The sequence below is a fragment of the Lithobates pipiens genome, unplaced genomic scaffold (genome assembly GCF_037356315.1).
Source record: "Lithobates pipiens isolate NorthernLeopardFrog02 unplaced genomic scaffold, aLitPip1_a1.2 Scaffold_19, whole genome shotgun sequence".
NCBI lineage: Eukaryota > Metazoa > Chordata > Amphibia > Anura > Ranidae > Lithobates > Lithobates pipiens.
The window spans coordinates 125,049,612-125,062,272 of record NW_027507764.1 but is presented as its reverse complement, the minus strand read 5'-3'; the positions used below and the strand labels follow the sequence as shown (position 1 = coordinate 125,062,272).

At 44.8% G+C, this 12,661-nt stretch overlaps 1 protein-coding gene across 1 annotated transcript in view; it reads right to left on the bottom strand.

Moving 5' to 3' along the window:
- Window positions 1-12,661, bottom strand: part of CDCA7L (cell division cycle associated 7 like) — a 41,315-nt gene that overhangs the window by 13,653 nt on the left and 15,001 nt on the right. The window contains exons 2-3 of the mRNA XM_077491238.1: window positions 11,614-11,736; window positions 1,149-1,454 (exon numbers count right to left, since the gene is read on the bottom strand). Coding sequence (XP_077347364.1) covers window positions 1,149-1,454; window positions 11,614-11,736 — 429 coding nt within the window. The remainder of the gene's footprint in view (window positions 1-1,148; window positions 1,455-11,613; window positions 11,737-12,661) is intronic.

Sequence of the window (12,661 nt, the reverse complement as noted above, 5' to 3'; positions counted from 1 at the left end):
TTGAGTTTTGTGTTGGGAGGGGGCCATAAATAGATTAGCAGAGTGCTGAACTCATCAATGAACAGTTCTGAAAGTCTCTACCTATGAGGAGAGGGGGTATGTGCCTTTCCTCCAATCAGCTGTATGCCCAGCTTCACTGCAGTGAAGAAGAGGAAGCGAAAATATCCTAACACAATCTGAACTTTATAAAGAAGAGAGATACAGCTGAAGACAGCAGATAAACATGTAACATGTAGGCAGGTTTGTTTCATCTGAGGCTGTTCACTTTACTGGGTATATGTGAGGGTTTACATCCACTTTAAGCATAAGAAACTATCATGCCAAGAGTTATCGACTTGGTGCAAGCGTACATTCACCAGGTGTCAGGAAACCTGACGGTATGTACGTTCCAGGTCACGGACTCATTCAGTAGTAAAATAAGGATAATGATGACACCTTCAAAAACAGAACAGGAATTGCAGCTGTCTCTGTAGGTTCCCTTTGAGGATGTATGCATATATGGTGCTGCATTTTTTCCTTTTGTTGTTGGAATAAGCAGGATGTCCTGGAAAAATATTGGGATTTTGGACCGGAGAGGGAATCACAGCTTTGTCCCGACTCTCATGAGAGCTAAGGAATATGCACCTCAAGGTCAAAATATCTTAGATAAGCAGAATGGCCGCTCCGAGAAAACAGCTATAACTCTAATGCCACATACACACGATCAGAAATGCCTCCAGCAAAAGTCCGATGAGAGCTTTTGGTCAGAAATTCCCACTTGTGTATGCTCCATCAGACTTCTGCTGGCAGAATTCCTACCAGCAAAAGATTGAGAGCAGGTTCTCAATCTTTCCGATCGGAAATTCCGATCATCTGTACCAATTCCAACGTGCAAAATTCCCACGCATGCTCGGAAACAATTCGTCACATGCTTTGAAGCACTTCCCTTGATTTTCTTGGCTCATCGTAGTGTTTGACTGTCAAGAACGTGGTGACGTACAACATTCAAAGAACTTTTGTGTGGCAGTGTGTATGCAAGCCAAGCTTGAGTGGAATTCCTTCAGAACAACCATCCAAGATTTTTCCGACGGAAATTCCGCTCGTGTGTACGGGGCATAACAGTTATCAAATATACTTGTTTTATTTTCGTTTTTAATGCCAATACATACCACAGCCTTGTTTTCCTTTATATTCATTGCCCGTTTAAGAAGTGCATTGGAGTTTTCCAGATTAGGTTTGTCGTTTTCCCCTTCACAATCAGAATCAATTTTTTCCCTTTTAGTTGGATTTTTCCTTTTAGTAGGCATTTTCTTTCTGTCCGCTTTTGTTTTAGAGGAGGAGTTCTTATCCTTCAACTCACACTTCTTGCTGGGAAACTGCAGAGCAATACGCAGTCCAAAGCTTCTCTTTTTTGGTGGCGGAGCTTCCTCTTCACTACCAGACAGTGGTTCATTTAAATGATCATCATCCATGTCCTAGGAGAAAGTTGTAACATTAGAGGTGGCACATTAAAGTGTTTGTTACCCTAGTATTTCATATTCCTGACAACTACCTGCTGTACCATGTACTTGCATGGGAAAGTATCCTGTTCTTTGTATTGCTTCCTTTAAGTGAAATGCCTGGTGTTCCTGCCAGTCCCTCTGCTTTCCTATTAACAACTGACCACACTAAGCAGGGAGGGCACATTGTCAGTTCTCTAGATGTGCAGGGAAATCAGTGTGCCCTTTTTTCAACGATCAGACTCTTCTTGACACCCCTATCCTTGCACAGCCTTTCAATGCAAAATTCAATGTCCTGCTGTTTCTCCTCCAGTTTGGGGGGGGGATGAGCTGGGTGGATCGGAGGGGTTAATTTTTTTTTTTAGGTCTAAACACAAATTGCTTGACTATCATTCTACTGTAAACAGATTTTACAAGATAAATCGTTTACATATACCGTAATTGTCGTATAACGCACACTTTTTCCCCCGAAAACAGAGGGTAAATCGTGTCGCGCCGGCCGCCCCTCCCTTCCTGGCCCTGGGACTGCACTGCCATACTTCAAGAAGTTAAGAAAATAACACTGCCAGCCCCCCCCCCCATATGAAAACAGGAGCCTATACCTCAAGCAACACAGATCTCCTTGATTGTATATAAACAAGCTTTTGAATGGAGGAGGAGTTTTCTGTGTGGCTCAATTGATGCTGCTCTCTCGTGGACCTGGTCATGTTACTCTAGTCTGCCATTTAATTGATTGTCACATGACCGCTCTCCTCCCACTCCACCCCATCGATTGTAGCTTTTGATTGGAGCAGGAGAACGGTCGTGTGACCGATGAAACAGCAGAGGAGAGTCACATAACCGGGTCCACAAGAGAGCGGCATAAACCGAGGTGCACAGAAGCCCCCATCCACAATGAGTGTGACACAAGAGGAGTGGCGCACAAGAAAGGGCTGTCGGCAACACCTTCTCAACCCCAAAAGGTATGCTGGCAGTGCTATCCCAGGAGGCTTTATAATGAAAGGAGTCCGTGTGCTGTGCAGGGGGCTGTGGGAAGTTTTTTCCTGAAACTTCCCTCTTAAAATCAGGGTGCGTGTTATATGCTGATAAATACAGTACTTTAACCACTTTCAGACCGGACCAATTTGCTGGTCAAAGACCAGACCACTTTTTGCGATTCGGCACTGCGTCGCTTTAACTGACAATTGCGTGGTCGTGCGACGTGGCTCCCAAACAAAATTAACGTCCTTTTTTTCCCACAAATAGAGCTTTCTTTTGGTGGTATTTGATCACCCCTGCGGTTTTTATTTTTTGCGCCATAAACAAAAATAGAGCGATAATTATTTATTATTTTTTACTTTTTGTAATAATAAATATCCCCCAAAAATATATAAAAAAACATTTTTTTCCCTCAGTTTAGGCCGATACGTATTCTTCTACATATTTTTGGTAAAAAAAAAAAATCGCAATAAGCGATTATTGATTGGTTTGCGCAAAAGTTATAGCGTTTACAAAATAGGGATAGTTTTATAGCATTTTTATTAATAATTTTTTATTATTTTTTTTTTTTACTAGTAATGGCGGCGATCTGCGATTTTTATTGTGACTGCGACATTGTGGGGGACCCATCGGACATTTTTGACACATTTTTGGGACCATTGTCATTTATACAGTAATCACTGCTATATAAATGCAGTGATTCCTGTGTAAATGACACTGGCAGTGAAAGGGTTAACCAGTGGGTGGCAGTGTAGGGGTTAAGTGTTCCTAGGGGTGTGTTACTAACTGTGGGGGGGTTGGGCTTTCATTTAGTGTACACTGATCTCTGCTCCAATCACATGGAGCAGAGATCAGCGTCACTAGTTGCTAGGCAGAATGGAAAAATGTTCTTTATACAGCATTTCCTCCATTCGGCCGCTCCGTGAGACGATCGCGGGGATGCCCGCGGCGATCGAGTCCGCGGGTCCCGCGACCGGACTCACGGGGGTCCCGACCAGCGCGGGAGCGCGCCGCCGGCGGCGCGCTCCCGATGGCACGGCGGCAACGAATATTGGACGTACGTGTACGCCACTATGCCTGCCCGTGCCATTCTGTCGATGTACATCGTCGTGCGCTGGTCGGGAAGTGGTTAAGATGAGTATTGTACAGCAGTTCTTAATGAGAAACAGAAACATGTCCATGCGTGTGTATATACCAATACTGTATAAATAGGGTCAGATCCATTCTTTCCATGGAGATAAGGGTAACATTCTGCAACAAATAGCATGAGACAAGTTTCATACCTTGTCTTTTGGCCCTACAGCTCATTCTTGTTTGTGATAGAACAGGGAAAGTGTAAAATAAAGCAATCCTGCTGCAAAGTGGAGAGGTAGGTACTTAACAAAAAAGGCACATGCCCATCTGTGTATAAGCTAGACAAAACTCAATTACTGTACTAGGCAACAGCTGGAGGGTCCTTCATAGGGTTCAGGGGCATTCATGAGCAATTCAATTTTAATTGAGCATTATCGAAAGCTCAGTGCAAACAAACATACTACAGAGAGAATATCAATATACCCTATAAACAAAAGCCTACACATGCACCAATAAGCTGTGCCAATTACAGCAACAAATGCACAAACACACACTAAACCTAAACAATCCCTTATATAGCTTGTTGGTCCCTCCCACTAGCCACGATCTGCCTCCACCGCTTAGAGAAACAGAGGCCCAGTAATGACATCCCTGGGTCTAAGTTATGTTGAGGTATGAAAATAGAGGTTTTATTTGAACATTTCATTTGCATGTTGATAGGGGGAGTGCAGTGAAGGAAAAAATATATAGCATATTAAACCTCAGCTTTAACATGTGATCTTACTGTCATTAGACATTACAGCTCGGGGAGACAAACTGAATAATGAACTAGAAACCTCCAATGATGTTTTGTTCTCTGCCTTCACTTTTGCCAGAGCAACTACAAATCCCTGTACTTCTTGACAATTTTTTTGCTTACAATAAAAAGATCACAACGTAAAATCTTTCACATTATACAAAAAAAAAAAAAAAAATGGGCTGACTTTACTGTTTTTTTTTTTTTTAAATTCATTAAAGTATTTTTTTTTTCAAAAGAAATTGCATTTGAAAGACTGCTGCGCAAATACAGTGTATATTATAAAATATTGCAACATCCACCATTTTATTCTCTAGGGTGTCTACTAAATAGAGATATATATATATATATATATCTATCTTGGGGTTGTTTCCAAGTAATTTTCTAGCATAAAAAATGGAGTTACGTACCGGTAACATCCTTTTCCAGGAGTCTTTCAGGACAGCCACCTTTGAGAGACACTGGCTCCTCCCCTCTTAGGAAACACCGCCTTCATTTTCATGATTTAAGCCTCCTCCTCCATTCGTTCCTCAGTTCTTCCAGAGTACCTCCGGCCAACTGGGGAGACACAAGAACACGTCAAACAAATAAACTTTTAGTCTTACCTGACGGTCTCATGTGATGAGTTCCCGATGATCTGCAAAAAACCTGGGTGGGAACCGGTGCTGTCCTGAAAGACTCCTGGAAAAGGATGTTACCGGTACGTAACTCCATTTTTCCCCAATCGTCTTTCAGGACAGCCACCTTTGAGAGGATAAGCGAGTACCTTGTCTTAGGGTGGGACCTACTGCTTGCAGCACCTTGTGACCAAAGGGCTTGGTCTTTGGCTGAGAGAAGATCCAATCTATAGCGCTTCACGAACGTAGAAAACTTGAACCACGTTGCGGCTCTACAGATCTGTTCAGGAGACGCACCAGCCCACTTTGTCTGCGGAGTTGCCGCTGTCCTGGCTGAGTGTGCTTTAATTCTAACTGGAGGCTTTAATACCCCAACCACGCAAGTCTGCCCAATGGCTGACCTTAACCATCTGGTTAGCGTACGTCTAAAGGCTTTGGAACCCTTCCTAGCCCTTGGAAGTAACACTAAAAGTAAATCAGACTTCCTGAACTGACTTTGTGCAACCAAAATAATGAAGGACACATCTTCTAACGTCCAATAAGATGTGTTCCTGTTCTCTCACTGGTTTTGAACGAAAAATAGGCAGCATAATCTCTCGGACTCTCTGAGGATTAGAGACTACCATTAGGTAAAAAGGCCAGAATGGTCTTAAAAACTGAATGGTCTGGAAAAGGAGTGCCCTAACAGAAAGGGTTTCGAGTTTACTCACTTTCCTTGCCGTAGTGATCGCCACAAAAAAACAGTTTTGAGAGTAATCAACCATAACAAGCCAGATTCCAATTGCTGAAAAGGTTCTTTGTGAGAACCTGTAAAACTAATGAGCGACCCCGACTGGGAAGGGGACGACCAAAGGCTTGGTCTTTGCCTACTTAAGGCTCTAAGAACCTTACTATACCAAGGTCTGATATTAAATGCCCTTCCAGGAATACGCTAAAAGCGAAAACCTGACTCTTCAATGTTTATGGGGCTAAACCTTTATCTGCCCCTGACTGCAGGAACTCTAGAACGGCTACAAGGCTGTGCACATTGAAGGAGTTCTCTGAGCACCAGCTGTTGAACCGCCTCCATACCTTCAAGAAAATGGTCTGAGTTTCTATTTACCTGCAATTCAGAAGAGTGGCTATTAAACAGTCTGAGACCCCTTTGCCCTTCGGCAATTCCTTCTCAGTAGCCAAGCTGCAAGAATCCACCTGGGGACCGCAGATTGGACCCTGGGAAAGGAGACACTCTTAGACCGGGAAAACCCAGGGGGGGTTCCACTGACAGGCCCTTCAGAATGGAGAACCACGGCCTCCTGGGCCCAAGAGGTGTGATTAGAAAACAGGTAGTAATCTCCACCTGAAAACTTCCCTGACCCTGCAGGAATCAGAACGGGAGGGGAGAAAGCATAGCACTTAGAGAAACCCTAACTCTGTGCTTTAGTGTGTCTGCTCCCGACCTCCCATCTCCCCTGTTCATGGAACAGGAGATGGCTTCCTTTGCGTTTTCCCTTGAGAAAAAAAAGAGGTCTATCCAAGGAATCCCCCAACTCTGGGTGATCCATTCGAAAAACCTCCTGCTTGAGAACCTGGTTGCTCTGAGGAAATCTAATATCAGAATTTGCTCTCCTTTCAAACAGATCACTGGAAAGACAGGATTTTAATATTCGGCCCATCTGAGGATGGCCTTCGCTAGGACCCATAAGGATCCGCTCCAGGAGTCCCCGTCCTGTCGACGTAAGCCACTGCCAAGGGATTGTTTCCATGACTCTTACATGAAGTCTCCAGAGAACTCACTGAAAGGTCCTGAGAACCAGATCTACGGTTCTCAACACCCTCCAATTTGAGGATCTCTTAGATTCCTTCCTCTCCCAGGTACCCTGTACCAAACAGGAGTCTAGGTGTGTACCCCAACCTAAGCCGTTCGTATCGGTTGTAACCACCCTGGATACTGGCAAACTCCATTCTAGGTCTTGTAACAAACGTGCTACCTTTCCCCAAGGGACCTCTTTACCTGAGTTGGAACCGAAACCAAAGAGTCCCAAGACCCCTGACTGTGGTCCCAAACCTTCAAGATGAATAGTTTGCAGAGGACGGTAACATGACCCCATCCACTGAACTGCTAGGAGCGTGGCTGTCAGTAAACTCAACCTGCCTAACTGAGTTTTTGACGGTTGCCCTGGAGAAACAACAGTGCTTTGTCTATCTTCTGGATCTTCTCCAAGGAGGGAAGACCTTTTGTTATGTTGAGCCCAGCACCTACCCCAGGAAGGTGACCCCCTGGTAAGGAATTTAAGTTGGGTTTCTCTAGGTTCAGAGGCCAACCCAGGCTCACCAACAGGTCTTTTGTTACCTGTGGATCCCAAATCGACTGCGCCAGAGAAGGTACAAACAGGAGAAGATCGTCAAGACACACGATCACCGAGACTCCCCTGAGACGCAGGAATGCCAGAACTTCTACCATCACTTTGGTGAAGATACGAGGAGGAAAGGGATAGCCCAAAAGGGAAGTGCTTTGAACTGAAGGTGTAGCACCCCTACAGAAGTTATCACTGCCAGCCTAAGGAAACGCTGGTGGTTCTCTGCGATGGGAATATGCAGGTATGCATCCTTACTATCCATGCCCTGAAACAGTTTTGGTGGAAGAGGTGCCCTCACCCAGTGACCAAAACCAACGAAAGCCGTCTGTAGGTGACTAAGACACACAGACGCTTCAGGTTCAGGATGAGCCTGAACTTTTTCCAAAGGCTTGTGAACCACAAAAATGTGAGAATAGGAGCCCTTCCTATCTATCCTGCTGGGACCTGTATTACCACTTCCTGTTCCTCTAACTCCTGAAGAGGAAAGGGCACATTTTGGCAGCTCAGTGACAAGGAGTCTCAAAAAGGGGGGAGCTCTGAAAACTCCAAACGGTAACCTCTTCTGATGATCCTCATCACAAACTAATTGGAGGTGATCATCTCCCACTGGGGGAGGAAGGCCCCCCCCCTTTTTTTTTTTGTTTTTTTTTTAATATATATTTCCTCTTAAGGGAAACGGCCTTTTTCTTATCAGCCGTGCGCTCTCGCACTGCTTCAAGACCTGGCCAAAAACAGCAGGTCTCCAGTAAAAAAGGATTACACAGAGCTTTTGCATTGGACGCCTTGACCCCCTGCCATGTCTTCAGCCTTAAGGCCCTCCAGGCTGAGTTGGTCAGAGCCGAAGATCTTGCATACAATCGCCTGGATTGAATCGAAGCAGCGTATGCCAACTCCTTAAGCAGCGTGGGAAAGGAGGATAGAAAGTCTCCTCTGCCGTCATTGCTTCATGCCTTAATCTGGCTAAGCCGACACTTCATATTATGAGCCACCACTGTGGCCGCTATGGCAGGCTTAGATATTTTCTTAAGAGAAAAAACCCATGCAACCTTCAGAAGTGAGTCCATCATTTCAAACCATAGGGTCTGAAAGTATTCCCATGTCCCCGAGGACAGGTCAGTATGCCTGGACATCTGAAGAAAGGTAGCCTCTAACCTGGGAGATTCTATTCCAGACAAGAGCTTCCTCTTCCGCCCAAGAAAAAACCTTTGTTTTAATGCACCAGAAAAGAAAGGGTTTCCTTCGGGACCCCGCCATTCCTGATGGCATCGATCAAGACGTCATGAACCGGGAACACCCGCTTCCCCCAGGCCCTAGTACATCTGATCGTGGGGCGACAATGCCTTATTTTTCTCTTGTATGCCTAAAGTGGTATGAATAGCTCCCAAGAGCTTATCCACTTCATCCAGGGGGAAGTTTATATCGTGAGGTTCTTTTGGGTTCCCCACCCAAGCCCTCACCATCAGATTCCCTTGGGAGTCTGAGACGGCACTGTCAACTTCTTCCTCAACTTCCTCTCTGGGACCCTCTAGACTCTCCCTTAACCTGCAGGAGGAACATCCATCGGGTTAGGTGGAACACTCTGCTGTGCTGGTGAAAGAGTGCTCTGGAGCTGAGGCCACTGGAACCTTCACAGAAGCCGCCAGATATGCACCGTGTTCTGCTGCCTGTTTCCTGATGGCGCCCAAACAGGGACCTGAACCCTGAACCCTTAGGTTAAAGGTCTGACTGAGCTATCCGGTGCTTCAATACACTCCTTACCAAGTGCCTTGAACCAGGGATTCCCCCAAAGAGGCTCTATATGAAGGACGCTCCCTCCTAGAACCAAGGGGAGACTTGCTCATGTCCTTCTGAGACATAGAGATAAAAGAGCAGCATAAAATCCTAAAAAAAAAAAAAAGAAACACCAGCACTACTGAAGAGGACCACCGGGAGTGCCCTCCCCTAGGATCAATCTCCATCTGGATCCCAGACGCACTGCCCTTCCCCCCGACCACCTAGGGGGAAAAAACACCAGTGGAGCTACTGGTTGTAAGGTAAGGGAACCCCTCGCCAGGGCTTTTACCTTTGAGTGGCTGGTGCCGTTACTCCTGGAGCTTCTGAAGCCACTGCTTCGGACATTCTCCTGTTGAGGAAGAGTGGTACGAACGTGCCTCCAAAGCTACCTGTGCAACTTAGAAGAGAGGCTGCACCAGCCGAACGCTTGGTCCTCCTTCCGTCCGCGTCCGGAACCGGAAGACGTGGGTTCAACGAAGATGTCCGCCCCCACCAGAACTGACGTCGCCCGTCATCTGGTCCGGCCTCCAGCTCCAAGCCGACTGCAAACACAGGGGGACCTAGGACGTCCTGTTGCAGCGCCCCACTGGGCGAAAACGAATGGATGGACCTCCCTAAAACTTCCTGCTTTCCCCAAGCGAAGATTAGAGTGCGTGTAAAAAAGGTCAGTACAAGAGTTCAGCTCCCCAGCCGACCGGACTGCCTATCCCGTTGAAGCAGCCTCCTGGGCGAACGAAGGGATGAACCTCTAAAAACTTCCTGCTTTCCCCAAGCGAAGTTTAGAGTGTATGGACAGTACAAAAATTCAGCTCCCCAGCTGACCGGACTGCCTATCCCGTTGAAGCACCCTCCTGGGCGAACGAAGGGATGAGCCTCTTAAAAACGTCCTGCTTTCCCCAAGCGAAGTTTAGAGTGTATGGTCAGTACGAAAATTCAGCTCACCAGCTGACCGGACTGCCAAAAGTAGACCGATAGACGATCGGACTGCCGAGTGGGGCCAGAGCTCCGCTCGGATAGCTTCAGTCTCTCCAACTGATTCAGCTAAGGTTCCTTAGCGGTGTCTCCCCACCGGAGGAAACACCATAACTGAGGAACGAAGGGAGGAGGAGGCTTAAATCATGAAAATGAAGGCGGTGTTTCCTAAGAGGGGAGGAGCCAGTGTCTCTCAAAGGTGGCTGTCCTGAAAGACGATTGGGGGAAAAAAAGATTTTAACTTGAAACCAACAAATGTCAGAAAAAGGTTTAATGTTTAAAACTTTTTTCACTTACACACAAAGTCTATTCCACTGACAAATTATTACAATATTTATAATTTATACTTAAGTTCAACTGATAAAGAATGCTTTGATTCTTGGCGGACTGCCCAGTTTTTTTTCTTCCATTCTTTTGAGGGCTGTGGCTTCAGAGCAGAGAGAATTCTTTGTATAGAAAGGATTGTTAAACACTTTAGTCAAGATCCCGATGACGATCAATTGTGCAGCTCTACAGCAGAGTAGAAGAAACTGTATACTTCAGAGACTATACAACACACATCTCTTAAAATGCCTCACAAAAAGGTCAAATTGTGTGATACAGAACCTATAAACCGATCAACCATAATGAGCAGTCACCACAACCATTGAGGCATGGTCTCCACTAGAGCTCTTAAGGTATGTTGTGATATCTGGCACCAGCCTGAATCCTAAAAGCCCTGTAAGATGACAGTTGGGGCCTCCGTGGATTTTTTTTTTTTTTTTTTTTGGAGTACATCCCACAGATGCTTCATTGGATTGAGATCGGGAGAATTTGGAGGCCAAGTCAACACCTTAAACCATTTTTGAATTCTTCAGACCAGGCCACCTTCCTCCATTGCTCTGTGGTCTAGTTCTAATGCTCTTGTGCCCACTGTAGTCGCTTACAGCTGTGGATACGGATTAGCATTGGGTACCCTGAACAGTCTGCAGCTACACAGCAAACTGTGATGCACTGTGTATTTTGACACCTTTCTATCAGAACAAGCATTAACTTTTTCAGCAATTTGAGCTACAGTGACTACACAGGTCAGCGTTCGCTCTCCACATGCATCAATGAGCCTTGCTCGACCATGACCCTGTTGCTAGTTCATGGATTTGCCCTCTTTGAACCACTTTTTGGTAGATCCTGACCACTGCAGGCTAGGAACAGTCCCAAAAAAGCCGATGTTTTGGAGATGCTCTGACCCAGTCATCTAGCCATTACAATTTGGACCTTGTCAAAGTCTCTTCAATACTTATTGCTTGCCAATTTAATTCTGCTTTCAAACACATCAACTTCAGGAACAGGTTTACTTCCTGCCTAAATTGTCCCACTTTCAATTGCCATTGTAATGTTATACGGTAATCAATGCTATGGCTGATCGGTGTATATTGGAATGCAGATTCTGATCCATTCCCATTGAAGTTTTGTGCTGGGTGACCATATTCTACCAACACTCTGGTTTCACAGGGGGCTTGTTAAATGTCAACAAATTACACCACTGGCTGAAGAGTTTAAAATCTACAAAAGTGATCAAATCTGCAAATCTCTACAAGTCTCTTTACCTGTAAATTGGCTCCATCCTTCCCCTTACGTGGAAGCCGCTCTAACGCACTTCTGTCAGAACCAGAGTCTTCTGTGATACTTTTACTTGGATTTTTTGTTTTGTATCCACGAAGAACTGATTTCTACAGGAGAAAAAATAAATAAATAGATGGATGGATTAGAAGATGGCATTTTCTGTAATTACACCCAAACGAAGCACCTGACTTTTCCCAACATGCATGGACAGCATCTTTTCATCAGTGAAATAGAGATACAAAGTAAAATTTGTAAACAATTTTGTTTCTCTTAAAGAGGAACTTCAGTCTTTTTTTTTTAGCTTCCCATCTACTATATCTTCTGCTATTGTTGTTTTAACTTTGGATAGTAAAATATTTTTTTCTGCCAAATACCTTATAAAGCCCAATTCCTGTTTCTTGTTCGGAAGAAAAGCCTAGGCTTATGGCATGCACAGCTCTCTCACTCTCGAGAGTTTGCCAGGAAGGGAGGAGGGATGATTCATAAGAGGGCCAATGAGAGCCGCAGAGCTGGAGGTGTGTGTGTCTGTGTAAATCCAGGAAGTAAACAGGCAGCAGCTTCAGCTGCCCACAGTTAAAATGATTGCAGACAGACTGAGTGGAGGGAGAGTTCTGCAGCATATTTGGCAAGTACAGAATCACAGTAATTATATATATATATATATAATGCAAAGTGGTTGGAGGGAAGCTTCAGAATGGCAAAGATGATTTTATTACAAATTATGCGAGTAGACTGCAGTTCCTCTTTAAACAAAGCAGTCTTGCCATTGAAAGTGTGTGCGCTAATATTATTAGGCTATTTCCTGTGCTGTTTAAATGTATTTTTAACGATTTAAAAAGAGAAAATATTGCATTTGCCACCAAATGGAGCTAAGAATCATACAAGTTTCCTTTTAAATTAATTAAAAACTGTGAAAAAAATGTTTGTTTTGCCTGTTCACAAAGAACAAATATACATGCACTTTTAATGAGCACATTGCTATGCCAATTTATAAACACAACCCTAATACAGTCTCACAATTAGCCCACCATG